Source organism: Manacus vitellinus, unplaced genomic scaffold (assembly GCF_001715985.3).
Source record: "Manacus vitellinus isolate BGI_N305 unplaced genomic scaffold, ASM171598v3 scaffold_91_pilon, whole genome shotgun sequence".
NCBI classification, from domain to species: domain Eukaryota; kingdom Metazoa; phylum Chordata; class Aves; order Passeriformes; family Pipridae; genus Manacus; species Manacus vitellinus.
In genome coordinates, this window is record NW_021940873.1 from 1,450,950 (window position 1) to 1,470,017 (window position 19,068).

At 39.6% G+C, this 19,068-nt stretch overlaps 1 protein-coding gene across 3 annotated transcripts in view; it reads right to left on the minus strand.

Moving 5' to 3' along the window:
* The window catches only part of ATG7 (autophagy related 7), a 102,145-nt gene extending 83,077 nt beyond the window's left edge, over window positions 1-19,068 (minus strand). For 2 of the 3 annotated variants that reach the window (XM_018086269.1, XM_018086268.1), the window contains exons 1-12: window positions 19,003-19,068; window positions 15,663-15,873; window positions 15,385-15,439; window positions 13,624-13,741; window positions 12,737-12,814; window positions 12,036-12,152; window positions 10,891-11,040; window positions 10,287-10,375; window positions 9,060-9,181; window positions 7,977-8,067; window positions 6,079-6,223; window positions 2,547-2,705 (exon numbers count right to left, since the gene is read on the minus strand). In XM_018086269.1, the coding sequence (XP_017941758.1) occupies window positions 2,547-2,705; window positions 6,079-6,223; window positions 7,977-8,067; window positions 9,060-9,181; window positions 10,287-10,375; window positions 10,891-11,040; window positions 12,036-12,152; window positions 12,737-12,814; window positions 13,624-13,741; window positions 15,385-15,439; window positions 15,663-15,840 (1,302 nt within the window). In that variant the 5' untranslated portion in view covers window positions 15,841-15,873; window positions 19,003-19,068. Of the gene's footprint in view, window positions 1-2,546; window positions 2,706-6,078; window positions 6,224-7,976; window positions 8,068-8,268; window positions 8,338-9,059; window positions 9,182-10,286; window positions 10,376-10,890; window positions 11,041-12,035; window positions 12,153-12,736; window positions 12,815-13,623; window positions 13,742-15,384; window positions 15,440-15,662; window positions 15,874-19,002 lie in introns of those variants that run through there. The other variant, XM_025896478.1, reaches the window with a different exon arrangement.

Here is a 19,068-nt window from a genome sequence, read left to right on the forward strand (position 1 = left end):
TGTATATACATCATCAATACAGGCTCACTAAAGCATTGTTATTGGCTCCCCTTTATTACTAGAAGCTCTTCTCCAGGCTACTTTTAACTTTTTTTTCCTTTTTATTTTTCCCAAGCCTCATCACAACCTCACGATTCCATGGTATAGTTTGGTCTTTTGCTTTCTTGGTTATTTCTAACAAGAAAACTCATAACTGTACAAGTCAGGATTCCACAAACAGCTTTTATTTCCTCTAATTAAAGTACTCATGCTTTCTTAATATTCCTGTTTTTGAGTTCTCAAGTAAAAAAAGTGAGAAATCATATGACTCATGCCCTAGAGGGCATCCTGTTAGTGCTCTGTGTGACACTGCACAGATGCTTTTTCTTCTGTACTTGATATTTAATATTTCTATAACTAAAGGAGTATCACCAAGTAACAGCAACACTATAGTGCAGCAAGCTTAAATAAAGCTCTTGGAACTTTCAGAGAGTTTCTTCTGGTTTACTTACCAAAAGTTCTGAAAGTGAAATGCTCAGAATTTTTTCATACTGGCAATCATTGTTTGATACTCAAATATTCACTGAATTACTACTTAGTAGCAATGCTGACTTCATAAATGATAATAGTAGGATAATAACAGGGTCAACACAGAGAGAAGAATAAAAGCACAGGGCACTCCTTGGTTGAAACTAAATGAACCTAAAAATGTTTAGAAATGATCTGTAAAGTTGTTCACAACGCTGAATACCAATGACATAATCTGTATTTCTCTTTTCATAACTCCTAACATTATTATGACTAGTGTAGTGGTTTGGGCTAGGCCTTCCTTGGTGACCAGTTTGTAACCAAGGAAGGGTCCAGATTTACCCAGTATTCCCTACGATTTTTACGTAAACCAGATTATAAGAAGAAAGGAGGAGAGGCCTTCGCTCTCTTTCCTTCCGGCGGCTTGGAGGTGCAGGTTCCCTGCTGTTGATCTGCCGTGTTGGGGAGCGAGGCCTGGTTAGGCCTTGCCGACCTTGGGAGACAGAGGTTGCCGGCGATCGTTCCGGAGCGACCCTCGGTTGTCCCAGGAGAGTAGTGAGCTATTTCTTTGCTAACTCTTTTAGTGGATAGATATTGGGCTGCTAATTGGGATATTTATATATATATATAATATTTTGGTTTTGTTCTTTTTCCCTTCCCCCTTCCCTTTCCCTTATTTTTAATTGTATATAAGTGTAAATATATTTATATATCTCACTTTGGTTCTCTCTCTCTCGTTTCGGGTTTTCTTTCGTTTTTTTTTCTCCCTCTTCTCCCTGAGGTTTGAGGGGGGGGGGGGAACTCTGGTGGTAAGGTTTGGAGACTTGGCAGGGAGCCAGCTTCAAACCATATCAACTAGTAACATAGTAGCACTTTAAACAGAGAATTGCATAGTGAGCGTTCTTACTACACTGTTTGCCAGTTGAGCTCTGGTAACTATAGCTACCCATTCTAAGACAGTCTCAATTCCAAAACAAACACTGTTTTATCAACAGCTGAGTGACTTTCATCACATGCCAAACTAGTCTAAAAATTTTTTGTTCATGATAAGAGGATGCTGAGAGTGTGTCTATTCTGAAATTATAGGCCAACTACTTTTCTGGAAGTTAACCATTAACTTATTTTCTTCTAATGTAGAAAATCAATTAAATAAGTGTGAAGGACCAGGAATCAGAATGGGGAAAATCTCAGAAGCGGAAAAAGATGTACAGTGATTGAAAGGACTTTATGATACAGACTTTACAGTTATTATGTATATACACACTGTATGCTTCTCCAGAATTTATATTTCCCGGGCATGTCCCAGCCTGTTCATCTCCCTGCTCACCTCCCTGCTCCTCTGTTTCTCTGCCGATTGGCTGGAGAAGCTGCAGAGAGGGGACAGCGGCCATTCGCCCCTTCTCTCCCCAGTTCCTCCCTCTTCTGCCCGTGTCCCTATCCTGGTTTGTCCCCCTGATTGTCTGTCTCATGCTCCGCCCTATGTTCTGGTCCTTTCCCCTCCCGAGCTGATAAAAAGACCGGGTGCACGCGTGAATAAAGCATTCTACCTGCATCCCACCTTTGTGTCCCGGACTCGTGCAATGCCACAGTCCCCCACCCCTTTCGGACGGCAGCAAATAAGACTGCAAATTTTTAGTGTAAAACATAATAGAGAATCTCAATGATACATTTATTACAGTTTCAAGACCTGCTCCCATAAATGGACAATTAATATGTCTGATCTCACATTTAGGAGCAGAAAGTTCCTTAGGACATACTAGACAGAAATACATTTTACTTCACCATCAACGAGCTACAAGATAATTCAGATGGTGCTTACTTATATTTCATGATTAAAAATATTTGTCTCAATAAAGTTTAACAGCTATGGAGTATCTGAAGTAAAATGCTTGCAGGTTTGTCAGTAACCAACATATGACCTGTGTAGCATTTTTCCTCACTCATAATAATGTTTAATTACTAGCACGTGGAATAGCAATTTAAAGTCCCTGGTTTTCTCCCAAGCAATGTATCAATATGTTATAAAATACTGATCTTACCACTCCTGGGAAGATTTTCAGTAGCCTGTCTGCTGCTGCAAGTGCCTTGGGCTTCCCCCCACTCAGACAATCCTCAAACTCGTACAGCGGCTGCCGCACGGGGTTGGAATAGGAGATCTTTGCATTGTCCACAAATGTGATCTTCCTGACTCCCCAGCCCTAAATGAGAAAGGAGTTCAAATAATGACAAGTACAATAGCCTTAGATAAATACTTTTGAGTGCCAGACACATTGTCCCTTTTGTTTCTAGAAAGATCAAGCTACGAAAGGTTTTGAACCTTGTACTCGCACAGAAATCGAAGAACAGAAAATATAGTCTGTCCAAATATATCATTTAACAGTAATCCCTCAAAACCTGAAACATCCCTGAAAGCAATTATCAGCATAGTTAGTTACTTTAAGTGCTTCACTGTGAATGTGATCATAGAATCACAGAATCAACCAGGTTGGAAAAGACCTCCAAGATCAAGTCCAACCCTTGATCCAACCCTGCCGTGGTTCCCAGACCATGGCACTGATGCCATATCCAGTCTCATCTTAAAAACCACCAGGGACGGTGACTCCACCACCTCCCTGGGCAACCCATTCCAATGTCTGATTACTCTCTCTGTAAAAAATTTATTCCCAACATCTAACCTAAACCTCCCCTGGCACAGCTTTACACTGTGCCATCTTGTCCTACTGCTGGTTGCCTGGGAGAAGAGACCAACTCCCACCTGGCTACACCCTCCTGTCAGGAAGTTGTAGAGAGTGAGGAGGTTTCCCCCAAGCCTCCTCTTCTCCAGGCTGAACAGCCACAGCTCCCTCAGCCTCTCCTCACACCACTTGTGCTCCACTCCCTTCACCAGCCTTGCTGCTCTTCTCTGGCCCTGCTCCAGCACCTCCATGTCCTTCCTGAACTGAGGGGCCCAGAGCTGGACACAGCACTTGAGGTGTGGCCTCACCAATGCCAAGTACAGGGGAAGAATCACTTCCCTGCTCCTGCTGCCACACTGTTTGTGATCCAGGCCAGGATCCATAGGCCTTCTTGGCCACCTGGGCACACTCTGCCTCATATTCAGCTTCCTGTCAATCCAAACTCCCAGGTCCCTCTCTGCCTGGCTGCTCTCCAGCCACTCTGTCCCCAGCCCGTGGGGCTGCCAGGGGTTGTTGTGGCCGAAGTGCAGGACCCGGCACTTGGCCTGCTTGAACCTCATCCCACTGGAATCAGCCCAACTCTCCAATCTGTCCAGGTCCTTCTGCAGAGCCCTCCTGCCTTCCAGCTGATTGACACTCCCCCCAGTTTGGTGTCATCTGCAAATTTGCTAATGGTACACTCAATCCAATCATCCAGATCATCAATAAAAGATTAAACAGAACTTGGCCCAACACTGATGCCTTGGGGACACCACTAGTGACCAGATCCCAACTGGATGCAGCACTGTTCCCTACCACTCTCTGGGCCTGGCCCTCCAGCCAGTTCCTAACCCAGCACAGAGTGCCCCTGTCCAAGCCATGGGCTGCGGCTTTTCCAGGAGTGTGCCATGGGAGACGGTGTCCAAGGCCTTGCTGAAGTCCAGACAGATACATCCACAGCCTTCCCCTCATCCACCAGGCGGGTCACCTGATCATAAAAGGAAATCAGGTTGGTCAGGCAGGACCTGCCCTTCCTAAACCCCTGCTGGCTGGGTCTGATCCCTTGTCCATCCTGTAGGTGCTGTGTGATTGCACTGAGGATGATCTGCTCCGTAACCTTGCCAGGCACTGAGGTCAGGCTGACAGGCCTGGAGTTTTCTGGGTCCTCCTTGCAGCCCTTTTTGTGGATGGGCGTGACATTCGCCAACTTCCAATCATCTGGGACCTCCCCAGTGAGCCAGGGCTGTTGGGAAATGATGGAGAGAGGCTTGGCGAGCTCTTCTGCCAGCTCCCTCATCACCCTTGGGTGGATCCCATCTGGTCCCATAGACTTGTGAGGATCCAAGTGGCTCAGCAGGTGGCTAACTGTTCCATCCTGGATTACAGGGGGGCTGTTCTGCTTCCTGTCTCTGTCTACCAGCTCCAGAGGTCAGATGTCCCGAGGACAACCTGTCTTACTGTTGAAAAGTGAGGCAAAGAAGGTGTTAAGTACCTCAAGCCTTTTCCTCATATTTCATGACTATGCTCCCCCCATGTCCAATAAAGAATGGAGGTTTTCCTTGCCCCTCCTTTTGCTATTGATGAATTTGTAGAAGCACTTCTTGTTATCCCTAACAGCCATGGCTAGACTGAGTACAAATTGTGCCTTTGTCTCTCTAATTTTCTTTCTACGCGACCTAACTGTATTCCTAAACTCTTCATGAGTAGCCAGCCCTTTTTTCCACAGTCGGTAAGTTCTCTTTTTTCCCCTAATTTCCTTTAAAATCTCCCTGTTCAGCCAGGCTGGCCATCATCCCTGCCGGTTCGCCTTTTGGCACACTGGGACAGCTGCTCCTGTGCCTTCAAGACTTGGATGTCCATCCCTCCTGGACCCCCCTTTGTTTTCCAGGACTGTTTCCCAAGGTACCCTGTGAACTAGTCTTCTGAATAGACCAAAATCTTCCCTCTGAAAGTCCAGGGCAGAAGTTTTATTGATGGCCCTCCTTGCATCTCTGAGTATTGAAAACTCTCTTATTTCATGGTCACTGTGCCTGCCCCAGACAGGCCACATCTGACCACCACATCTCCTACCGTCCCCTCTCTGTGAACAGCAGGTCTAGTGGGGCCCCACCCTGGCAGGCTCATTTACCAGGTGGAGCAGGAAATTATTCTCTATACAGTGTAGGAATCTCCTAGACTGCCTCTTCTCCACTGTGTGGAGTTCCCAGCAGACATCCAGCAGGGTAAAGTTGCCTACAAGGACAAGGGCTGGCAATTTTGAGACATCCACTAGCTGCTTGTAGAATAATTCATCACCCTCATCATCCTGGTTGGGTAGTCTGTAACAGACTCCCATCAGGATATCAACCTTGTTGGCCTTACCCGATTCTGATCCACAGGCACTCAACCTTATTGTTACTGACTTCAAATTCTACAGAGTCAAGAGACTCTCTAACATATAGAGCCACCCCTCCACCTCTCCTACCTTGCCTGTCCCTTCTGAAGAGCTTGTAGCCACCCATGGCAGCACTCCAGTCACAGGAGTCATCCCACCATGTTTCTTTGATGGTGACCACATCCCAGTTTTCCTGCTGCACAATGGCTTCCAGCTCCTCCTGTTTGTTACCCATACTGCGTATTATAGCTCATTAAAATTAACGAGAATTTCTTGTTCAATCTTTTTTAATGTAAATTCAAAACAAGTACTATTCTGCCATGGGTTCTCTGACTTTCTGCTATTCTACTATTAGCAGAACTTTTTGGCTACGGATCCTACCTCTTCCCTGCAATTTATAGTATCAACTAATTATGCATTATGTGTATTTTAATGCACAGGAATACAACTTTTCTCTTATGTGTCATGGCAGCTGGACAAAAAAAAGAAACACAGAATTTATAAGAAACAGCAGATTAGTTTTAAGATTAACTCAGGACTTACCATCAAGGTCCTTGCAACACTACAACCCAGTGTACCAGCTCCTAGCAGCAGACACTTGGCAGACACAATCTTTTCCAAATCCAGAGTAGGCACCAAACGCCAGCACATCAATTTCAAATTAAGATCCACAGATGATTCTGCTAACCTAGACCACAAAATAAATAGCAACACACTTCTGAATGCCCTTGTGTTTCTCTGACAAAGCAATTACTTGTTTTTCAACTGGAGAAGTTCAAGACTTATTTTTTTAAAGGAGAGAAAGAATTTGGCAATTTAACACATCAGTAATACGACAAACAAAGTCTCTCAAGCGTATTTCTACCTAATAATAAGGTGCATGGCAAGGACAGTGGAAAAACTTTTTTTTACGCTCCTTGTTCACTCATGACACATGCAAAACATGCAAAAAGAAGATGCCAAAAATCATTCTAAATAAATACACACACAGTTCCTGATACTCAGTTTCCTTGGAACCTCTTATTGTAACCAATGTGTTGGCCCAATAACATTCTTAGAAAAGCTGTGACTGCACTGCTTAAAAACAGAAGAGTAAATCACTACTGAAGAAACAGTAGAAAGATAGTGGAAGTTTAAAAGAAATAACTTGTAGATATTTGAAAAGATGGTTATTAAGCAGGAAATTTTGCTAGGAAAATGTTCTCTTTCATAAGCCTGGATATACTAAAAAGGTGTCAGCTGGCCACTCTGGACTTGCTACTAAAGCCACATACTTCCTTTGGAATTGGAACAGGTCTCTAAGAGCTTCTGAAGAGGTAGCAATCCAAAATTAAAATTTTAGTAACAAAACTGATGCAAGCATGAAAATAAAAACAGTGTCTCAGACAAGATTCCTGTTAAGATCATTTACCCATCAACTATTTTTTCTTCTTTAAATTGGTTTCCCGTATGCAATTACACCTGCCCTTAACATGAAATATTACATTTATCCCCTAAAGAATCTGGTCAGTTCTTTGTGAAAGTTTTAGAAGGAAAATGAGGTAGGAAATCCATGTTCAAGCTAGTTTTGGGTTTTTATATTCATCAGAACACAGGGTGTTAAAACTCTCATCAACCAAGCCATCACAGCTCTCAGATTCCTAAAAGTTTCATTCCCTTATACATCGTATAAAAAATTTTGCAGTATCCACTAAATTATTTGTTCAACAAGGATTTAAGATGGCAACTGTCAAGGCTGGCATATTACCAACATCCCCTGTAGGAAATAACAGAAGTGAACATGCATAAAATAAAGAAGTTACATTTACCTACAATTAAGAGTCCTTAGATGAACTTCTCGAAGGAAGTATGAACATACTGAGAATTGCCACAATTGCAAGACAAAAATGGCTTTGCTTGATGTGTAAAAGGTTAACCTGAATCATTAGATCAGCACACTCTTACAGTGTTTCCAAGCCAAGAACACAGATGCAGTCAGTGAAAGCAGACAAGCCTACAGGCCCTGTAACTCTTTTCAATCCATTATTGAATGATAAAAATCACTAAAGTCATGTTTCCTGAGCTCTTTCCTGTCACGCTCTAACAATTCCCAAAGGCTGAACTTTTCTCCATGCTTATTATCATTAACAACCTGCAGGTTATAGAATTCAGTGAAAACCACAGGCTGGTAACATCATGGCCTACATCTCACTCAGTTCTAAATACAATGCATTTGAAATTTTAAGCTGAAGTTAAAAATGGCAAAGATTTCTGCTGCAGGCAGTGCACTGTTCCATTAAGGTTCTTCTCTCCAAAAGGACTGCCAAAACAATACCCAGTGTATATGTTACTGGATATTCTGACCTAAGAGACAGATACTCCTTGCATTTCACACTTCCAACTTGTTATGGATTGAGCCCAAGTAAAGAAAACTACTGGAATTTAAAAGATAAAAAACAAACCTTTTTGGATCCATGCACTCACTGAGATTCACCATCCTCGGACCCATGCCTCCCTTTTGGTTTTTCTCCCATCCAACAGCTTTTGGACAATCTGTTTGACATATGGAGAGAAAAAAAAAATGAAGAAAAAAACAAAAGAAAGAATGAAAGCCTTAATATCACAGGATAGAAAAAAGAAATTTTGTTGGATTTAACATTGTTGGAAAAACACTAATGCTAAACTTTTAAGTAAATAATCTGTATCTTAACCACCCAGTGCATGTTGCTACACAAATATTGCTGATTTCATCACCTGAAAGCATTGATTCTCAGAGAAGTGCTTTGCCCTCAGGTGTCCCATGTGCTGCTCTTGCCTGTTCAGCTTGCTTTAAACCTAAAAGAGACAGCACCATTCCCCGTCAAGCTTCCAGATCTTTAATGTCAAGCTCAGTAAATTCATAAATCAGAACTCAGTAAATTTTGCCAAGTTCAATCATTTCTTCACGTTCCCTAGACACTACCTGTGAATTCAGTGGAGAATTATATATATATATAATTAAGCAATTCATAAAAATGATATATATAAAGCATTCAAAACTTTTTGGATGAGGTAATGTTGTGATAATGTCCTTTAACTCTGAAATTATGCATGAGCATTATCTGGATATGTCACTACGGGATTGAAGACAGTTTCACTCTGCTCCAAGCTTTTACTATTTTAGCAATATACAGAAAGTTTACACCATATAAATTCACTATTATATGCATTTTTTTCTACCTGAGGAACTGCGTACAAATTTAACAAGAACATACTGATTGCCTGGGTTTTTTGTATTTCATATGATACCAGGAGGACTTTTCTTGTTTTTAAATTAGAAACACAATTAATGTAGGAAAAAATTAAAAGAGAATATGCTCTCTTCTTTCTTTGTTGAAGACAGAACCATTTCCTTTGTAGACATTTGACAGAAATTCAAACAATTTAAAATCCCTTTGAAATAACTTAGTATAAGCAATGACTTGGTATGATTATTTTATTTTTCTGTCTCTGCAGTGATTGAGGAGGGAGAAAAAAAAATAGGAATTTTTTTTAAACTGGATTACCTGGGCCAAGGGGTTTCTCTGGAAGTTTTATTTCAAAGATAATGCTGTGTGTTATGTCCCTCACCCCTTGCATGGTCCTGTCTCTGAAGCAGAGCACTTCAACTGTCTGGAGAATGTTGCTCCTGCCATTAAAAAAAAAAAAGATAATAGAGACAGACATGCAACTTCTTTAATAGAAGAGGGACTTCTTTTAAACACCATTTCATAAAGGTTTAGTCCCTCGTAGGTTCTGAGTAAGGCTTTTTCTCAGGCACAGAAATAGAACAGAAATAGAAACAAGTCCTTAGGACATGAAAATATGAAAATAACTAGTTTGCTGTGAACAGTTCTATGTAATGACACTGTCAGCCTGTCCTCTCTCATATATAAAATGCTGCTGGACAAACTGTATATTTAGAGGAATAAAAAGCAGGGAATCACTAGAGCACATCTCAGGTGACGATGGACTGTGCGATGTCACAAGCAAGATCCTCTTAGTTCTCAATATGGTATAATTTTTCCTCCTTATGATTCAATATCTCAAATCAACCAATAGAACTTGAGTGCCTAAAACCCCCTGAATCCCAAGAACATGCAAACCCCTTGGCTCTTACAACATCTTTGCACACTGGCAGCCCAGAAAACACACCCAACCCTGCACATCTTCTCCTGAGTGCTTTGGAATAAAACATGACAGTCAAAACTATGGCAGTGCAGCTTAATTACAATTTTGTTACAGCAACACAAATTTATTTCATCCTTTAAATTATACTTGTTTTCCAAAAACCAGTTTAAATTATACTTTTTTCTCCCAAAAACCAGAGCGTAAAACTGTCCTGTCTCCCATCTTCTGTCTAACAAAAAAAATTCAAGATGGTACACTACAAGAAAACCTAAGAATATATGATTTTCAAAATTGAGGTCCACTATTACTTGACACTAATAAATTATATAAATTCATAGAATACTTTTAACAGTATTTGAAGCACCTAGCGGGTATTATCGGGGTCTGAAGCAGGTATTTCCAGGCACATGCATTCATGTGAGGATTAGGATTAATAGGAACTTGTGGCTCACAGAAGTAAAAACCAGAATAATATATAAAATCAGAATCACTCAAGGTGAGGCATGTCGAGGGTAAAAGCAAAATCTCAGATGGGTGATACAAGTAAAGTGCCATGGGGAGAAAAATGCCTAATTTGGTATCAACCAATAAATTAGCTTTGTGTGAAAGAATAAACTAGATACCAATTGTGGGCTGCCAGGATCAGGAAATTTCTCAGTGGCCATCCTGGATATTGGGATAAATTACATGGATCATAAACTCCAACCGTCACCTGCAAATAAAATTGATCTGCATGAGAAGTCATCTATTCATACATATATTAATTCAGTTCACAGTAAAAGTTATCTGGTATTTTTAATGTAAAAATTCTAGACAGGGAAGGCCCACACACACATTTTGCATATTTACAAATATTTATTATATAGTTACACTAGATTTCAGTCAAGCATTTGACACAGCTTTGACATTTATTTAGTTTGGCCTCTTTATGGACATTCAGTGTTCACTCCAGTAAATGCACCTTCCTTACATTGCTTGAAAACACCATTATGAGAGAAGCCCATCAACTGAAGCCTTGCTTTCAAAACAAAATCCTGTACTCACTTTGGAATGATCAAAAAGTGAAGGGACACATGTCAGCAAGACAATAAATTAAAGGAAAACCAGCATAAAAATCACTTGTAAAGCCAACCTTCAAGATGGTACCATTGTGCCCAGCTCAGTATCACAGACAATTTTCAAACCATTTGAAAATTAAACATTTATAAGATTTAAAATTCTCATTACCTTTCCCCCTTGGTCTTGAAAGAAACCATCCCACTTTTTCAATAGAGATATCATGACAGAATTGTTGTGATACTTGATTAAAAAATAAGGCAGGGCTGTAACCCCCTCTTTTTGGCAAAGGTCATCATATGCTTTCTGAAGTGCTTGAATCTAAAAGCAAAAAGACAACTGTAACCAACAGTTTTAACCACAGTAACAGAGATAAAAAAATTAAGTTGCTAAAACAGCATTTGTCAATGTAAATTTAAACAGGAGCATTATTATCATTGTCACAAACTGATGTAGCAATAAGAATTAAACCAAGATAAAAATCTCATCCTGATAGTCAGAGAAGCTTTTTAGAAACTAAATCTGTCCCTTTCTTATTAGGAAAAAACCAGTCCTACTTAATTTATTTCACTAGGTGCATTTTCAGTGTTCAGTTAAAACTCTGTCTTTGGATCATGACTGTTACGTATTTTTACATATTTACCACTACAGAAAGGTCTTCCAAGAAGGGATATAAGCATTTTTCACTGAAAAAAACCAAAATTGTTTCTCATTGATTACTATTCCATTAAAAAGTCATTCAAGGTTCTGCATTAACTTCTGTCAAAGAAAAAAGGCACATGTGGGCAAGTGGATTTTTTTGGTTCTTTTACACTGTAGTATGAAAGAAACTCAAAATAGTTATCTTTTCTCCTTAAAAAAAAAATCTTCCCCATTAACTCCTTTTCTTTATCCAATCATTTATTTTAACAATTTTGTAATTTTAATGACTTGGTTCTGCCAGGGGATGCCCTTTTAAAAAATTTTCTTTTATAATGGATTTCAAACACATAGTTATATATTCATTAAGCTGTATATAAAAAAATTAACATAACTGCCACTTTAAGAAGTGTTTGCCACATCATTTGCTTCATTGCCTGAATCATTATTGCCTCATCTAAATGAATAAAGGTGAAGTAATGTTAAGCTGAGAAATTGTATACAATAACAAAAAAAGAGGTAAACAAAACACCCACTTGGAAATAAGAAAAGTGAAGAATTTAAAAGAAATTAGGTTCTCAAATTAATTCAGTACGTGCTAACAAAAAATACTAAGTTTTGCAGCTCACAAAATTTCTTAGTACTACAGACTTCAGAACATTCAGCATTTTGAATACCTGATTTAATGAGAACCTCTCACCAAGACACACCGGTTTCTGAATTATATGTATTCCATTGGGGAAGCAGAGAGCAGGGTAACAAAACCAGTAATAGAAGTGATACTTTTTTAAATCCTAGAAAAAGAAATGTAAAATTAGATAATAAAAATATACATCAAACTAAATGATGGTTTGGAATATTAATTATAATTGATGGTCAATGATACTAATCATAGGAACCACGGTTCTCTTTACCTCATAAGGCACTGTGTCATGACTTTAGAAAACCATAAAAAATACTAGAAAACTTCCCTTCTCTGTATACATTTTTATTTAAGATTTAAACAGATAATGTGTATACAATCCTTCAGTTTTTATTAACTGGAGCATTTATTAAAACTTCCAATTTGTGAAACATGAAACAGTTGCTCTACTTTTACTAATATGTATAAAGCCATCAGGTAATCTAACAGATTTGTAGAAACTATATGAGATGGCACCAGCATTTTTTAAAGAACACATCCTAAAATATTTGATAGCTCTACATCAGAGTGGTTTATTAGGGTTTTTTTTAAATATTTTCAGACATTATAAGGTGTCTGAGAGTGATCCTGGTGACATTGATACGGAAACAGTAATACAGCATTTCTCCTTAAAAGAAACCACTTCATCATTTCCACTACAATGCTCTAAATATGAGATATATTATTTCTACTCACTGCAAATGTCAGCAGTAGAAACCTGTTCAAAAGCATGGGGTTTTCAAGAGCAGCTCCAGATTTTATGGATTCCCATATCTGTCATTGATGGACAAGAAGGAAGAGAAAGGGCAGAAAAACAAAACACCAAGAGAGCATGAGAACAGCTGCAAAAGCTTTAATTCTTCAAGCTATACCTTTAAAGTCTGGAAATTACCACTCCCAGTAATACACTGTGATCCTTTCCTAACTGATCTCATCCGCACTGTTATCTGTGCAAAAAGGATCTTAAAGGTAAGACGCAGGAACACAAAAAATTCAGTCTTGAGTGAAGAGATGCATGAAAATTTTGCTACTCAATGCCAACATGCAGACAATCATTTGAATTAAAGGAATCAAGGGTTGGTCAAAGTGAAGTGTTTAAAACAGTAAAAGGTTGCCTTAAGTTTGACTTTCGCTTCTTACCAAGTGATGACATTAAATTTAGCTAGTTATAGTGCAAGTAGACTGGCCTCTTTGACAGCCACCTTTTTCTTGCTTTATTTCAGTCTTCTTGCTGCTCTGGAGCTTCTCCATCTCTTTGTCACAGAGATATATTGCAGTAATCCAGTGTTTAAACCAGGCACTTGCTGGTTTCTGGATGTCAAGACAAATTGGCAGCTCCTGCTAAGCTTAAAATGCAGCCTAGCAGAACGCTGAATCAAGTTCTCAAAGTATAATTAGCTACTTTCCATTCTCTTGTAAAGAACCGTAAAAATCAAACACCAAACTATTCCTACCAGAATAAGGTAGATCCTGAGGCTACTTATATGGATGAGTATCCCCAATACTTGGAGCAGAGACTATAAGGCACTTCAACTGGTAGAAAGAATTTGGAAATAACCGGTGATTTGATTTTTTAGTCTTACCTCATTGGCTTCTTTTTCCAGAAGTGATTTCTTATCACAGGATTTGAACGTCTCAAAAGTGTTGGTATTATACAGCGTTCCAAAAGCAGGACAGCAATGGGCTGGTATCGAAGCGTTCCTGAAAAAAAGAAGGAAACCCCTGGGAATTGGATATACCTTTAACATGATCAGAAATAGCAGCAGTAGCTTCCTATGGTATAAGCTTGCCCTGAAATTACCAAGTGATGAGGCACAGTAACACAAGTCAACAACACCTCAAATAAAAACAATTTTATGATCATAATGCTTTATAGAATATGGACTGGTTACAAATACACCTCTCCATTATGACTTTGAAAACAGATGAGGCATCTGTATTGTCTCTAAGCAAGGTGACACTAAAATATGGATTTAAAAATTCTGTTCAAATATAAGCTATCCATGACAAACGTGATTTTCACTCAGAAAAAAAAAAATTTAGGCTAAACTTAGACATCAGTATTGTATTCACATAAAGAGTTACTCAGTTAAAATTTTATGTTTAAAATATGTCCCAAAGGAAGTCTAAAGCAGACAAAAGATTAAGAGGAAAAACTGTTGTTTGCAAATACAGAGGAGTTTTTTGAGATAAATTAGGTAAAACCCTACAATATTCCCTTATTTATAGATCTGACCATTGACTCCTTTTTAACATTCTTCTCCCAAACTGATACGTTTCTGGCCATTGCTAAAACTTAAATACAGCAAATGTTTAAGTTACATCATAAATACATATGATGTAGTTTCCAAAAATTTTTAAAGCTAAAAGGCACTTCTTCATGATCACCTACATTGATTACATAAGGTACAGAAAATTACTATAGTAGAAGGAACAATTAAACGTTACCTAAGTGGACATTTCATAATTTTATTTTTGTCCTAATGGTTGTGAGCTCAAACACCATGGTACCATCCCTTTATTCCTAACCTGCAATTCCTGTTCCCAATGTCACAGCTGTCTTCCAATTGCACTTTGCTGCATAAGCCTTCAGTATTTTACCTAAATATTCTTACGTAAGAATTAATGGGATAATATCTCCTAGGAAATTATCTCAAAATGCACAAAGCCTCAGCACGCTCCTAACACCCTCACCAAGCAAGGCACACTGTGATTTACAACTCTATAATCCACCACTTTAAAACAAACGAGACACTAACTATGAAGGCATCTGTTCCTATGTTAGTTATACTAACTTAGGCATTGCTGGAAATTAAAACCACGTCAAAAAATATTTTCCCTCTCATCTCGTTTTTGCTCTGTACACTGAGGCAACTTTGATTTACCTTTCACTTTGGGATGAAGGCAAAACTACAAAATTCCAGTCAAAAATGTTAAAATATTTTGGAAAAGACTGCAACGTAACAACCAGGGATAGTAAAAACTATTTTGAAATTCTGATCTTCAGTAAATAAAGATCTAAGGAAAAATTTGAAATTGGATGACTGATATAGCCTTCTTTACACAGAAAAACCAAAGAAATGGGAAAAGTGGTATTTTATAAACATATATACAAACATTGAGTGAATTTGAGACTTACCACCATATTTTAAACTCAGCCCTTCAGACACAAGGAGCTAGTGTTTGCAACTGAAAGCAGTCTCTCCACTGTTATAAAGTTCATGAAAAGGTATATTTATTCTCATGTAGAGTTTGTCTAAGTAATATTACATACTTATGTGTAGCTGTTATGAGAGGAAAGTGTCTTCATGCAGGAATTAAGGTAAACCACAGTATGTACTTACATATCAAAGGCACTAAATTCCAATGTCAAGCGAGCTGGCAAACCCAAAGGATCACCTGGACAAAAAGCAGCAAGATGTTTCTTTTAGACTGAAATACATAGATGAATTACCCTTTTTTTGTTAACCTAAGTTATAAATTACCCACGAAGAATTCTCAGTTCATTCAGCCATATTTTCTAATGTTTCAGCCAAACACCTAAATTATGTTACACAAATACTTAGAAGACTATGACAGGAGAAACCTGAACTGCTAAGGAAGATGTGCAGTTTCCACCTACCATTGTAATAGTATCCCTTGATAACTTTGGGGGTCTCATCCAGTCGGTATTCATTGAGTTTCTTCTGGGTTAGTTCGTGCCAGAATCCTGCATCCAAGGCACTACTGAAGGGAGCAAACTGCAGCTTTGAGATTCCAGGATCTACAGGATGGTGCACCTCACCACTGCCAGTGGCCATAATTTTAGCTGATGATCACTGTTAAACAGAATTCTGTAAGAGCAGATATGCCTGATAAGTATATACTCAATAGATCGTTTCACCTATGACTACTCACAGTTACTTTTTAACATATTTTGCTGGATTAAAGTGAAGAAAGCCTGTGATTATCTAAGATAAGCATAAATCCTGCAAAACAAGGATTTGTTACACATTAAAACTAAGATTTTAAAATATCAGTTTTAAAACTCCTCACAAAGATATGAACATAAGCTCGTATCTCTCTCACAGCACATCCATCTGCCAAGCCAACAACTGCTGTTTTCCAGGTCCAGAAGGGAGGTCAACAGCTATTGATTCCAGTTCTGTTCCAGTGCTTATCAAATCAACCACCTGAACTCAAATGACCTTGAAATGATTCCTTCAACTAAATATTTTTTAAAGACTATTTTTTAGCTGGCATAATGTAATCCTGTGCAATTGGCTTTTGTTACTGATCCTTCACAATACCCCTGTTACCTTTACACGTGAATCGACGCTAGGATTTTAAAGCAGGAAAGTCAAAAATAAGGTTCCCAACACAGCTATGTTCTCTGATGCTAATCTGAACAGACAACTACAGTTTTGCTGTATTGAAGTTTGGATTGAATTGAACTGCTCCAAGTTTACTATCCTGTGAAGTCACTTTTGCAAAGGAACTGAGCTTACAAGCTTTTCTTTTGCTCTCTTTGGAACAGGGGGAGAGGAACAAGTGGTGGGTTTAATTTCTTAATAACTGCCAAATATCCAACTTTGAGTCAAAGGCAGTTATGATTTTCCTTACAAGACACTTCCTTAAACAGTCTTCAGTGTAACCCAGCTATGCCTTCTATGTTCAATTTATCCAGCTTAGCTTCTCCTTTTACTGTAACTGCTTTCTTTACTTGCTGCTAAGTTGTGGAATGTGGTTTTTTGGGTGTAGGTTTGAGGTTTTCCATATCTTTCATGGTGAAAGCTACATGTTTCAGTTCTGTCACGATGTCTTGCTGTAACTGGCAATTGCAAATACACCATTTTGTCTTCCCCCTCCACCACCTTTTTCTTACATTCCCTTAATTTTTAGCAGCAGCTGGAATGCATGGCAGTGTGAACTTTGATAGCTTATCCCTTTTTATTAACACCAAAAAAAATCTGTTTCTTGAAACTTTGCAAGTCCTAGAAATGTAAAGATCACAACTAACTGCATGGAATTTTCTCACCATTTTTATAAACTTCTTTTTCTGCGAGTATAAGAAGTAACATAAATCAGCAAACATTTAACTTTTACTACTACATAGCTTTTAAGCCCTAATAATTTTTTTGTTTGCAACTGTATGTCACTGAAAGCTTATCATAAAACAGGCAAACAATCATTTGTCATAGAGATGTTAGCAATAAGAGTCAGATTACAGGGTGCTTGATGCCAAGGCTTCCATAATAAAACTTTTATTCAAAGGTTCAACAGCTGCCTAGTCAATATGAATCCACTAAGTTCCCTATCACCATTTTTTTCCAAAACAAGATCAAGTTGTCACTTTTCTTGCCAGACAAGCTCTATTGTAACTAAAAATTCTGAATTTCCTTCAAGCCTTTTCTCAACTTTTCAAACAGGTAATGTTTTCACTTTGCTTTTCCCCCCATGACACACCCAAGACAAAAGTGTCCTGTCAAACATTTTACACGACTGAGAAACCAGTGACAGTACCGAGATGTACATGAGTAACATACATTGAAAATACCAGCCTAAAAGCATCCACTTGGAATCAATTGTAACATCCTCCTTATTTTATTACAGCATCTCAAGAGTTATGGTGCAACTTAAGGAATACAAACAGGGGATCTCACTATGTGATGCACATGCAAACAGAAGAGCACATGCAATCACCTCTGATGTACGGATTCTTGAAAATCTTATTTAATGTATTCTGACATAAACATTCACTTACATGCATTCTTAATGCAATATCAGCAAACCAAGGTAAATCTGTGCAACAAATTTTAGAAGACTGAAGCAAAATGTATACATTTTGTGGAAATTGCATGCAGAAATTCACACACAGTCTCTAAAGGTAAGAAGTGACTAGGAAAATATAATAAAGAGAAGTAGAAAAAATATATCCAAAACTTTATATGTGGAACAACCCTGAGTTACAAAAGGGCACAGTTGAAAATTGTGCTTGAAATAAAAAGATTTACCAGTATGCCTTAGATATCCTGCCAGTCACAGAATTTGGGAGTATTTAACCCCAAATACAGATGCCCTATCACCAGCCTAAGTTCTAGCACTTGCTCTTAAACATGCAGACGTTTAAAACTGATCTGATGGAATATGTTAAGTGAAAAACACAGCAGGTCTTTTACTAATATTGGTCTTTCCCTTGACAGACATAATAATCTGTTGTTAAAGTCTGATTACCGGTTTACCAGCATTTAAAACTATCATGAAATTACAGGTTTTAAACCGAATTCACACAGTCCCCTAACATGTGTAGGGTTTTCTACAAAATGTTTTATTCAGTGGCCCAGAGGTGGGTACGTCAACGGTACCTGTGCAAAGGAGATCACTATTGCCTGAATTATTCTCTGAAGAGTAAAAAATTTTTCAGAGAAGCCGCTTCTGGGTTCATGCCCCTTTTCAAGCCCATTCTCGGGACAAAGAACTCTTCCCCGTGCCCCAAGGTCATTATGAACACACAAAAAGGCTACGCTGGCAACGGCGGCCATCCGTCCCGCCGAAACACTGACCGAGCCGGCAGGCGCTGCCCGCCCCGCCCCGCCTCCTGGCCCCGCACCCGACACGGCCCCGGCCCCGCACACCGACACGGCCCCGGCCCCGCACACTGCGTGACTGCAGTCCTAGCTAAGACTTCGGGACCACCGCGATCTCCAGGGGCGCGGAGCTCGCGGTCGGCGGGACCCTGAGGCGGGCGAGGTGCAGTGCGGGGCTGGTACGGGGGCAGCGTTGGGACCAGCGCCGGGACCCTGGGGGGACGGTGCGGAGAACCAGTGCTGGGACCCCGGGGGGCGGCGCAGAGGCTAGTGGGGACCCGGGGGACGGAGGGAGAATCAGTGCCGGCACCATGGTGGGGCGGCGTGGAGATCAGTGCCAGACCCCGCGGGACCCGCCCCACGATCCCCTCACCGCCCGCCCCGCTCGCTCCGCACCTCCCGCATCGCCGGCCGGCTCCACCGAGCGACGTCACCCCGCCGCACACACGTGATCAGGGCGGC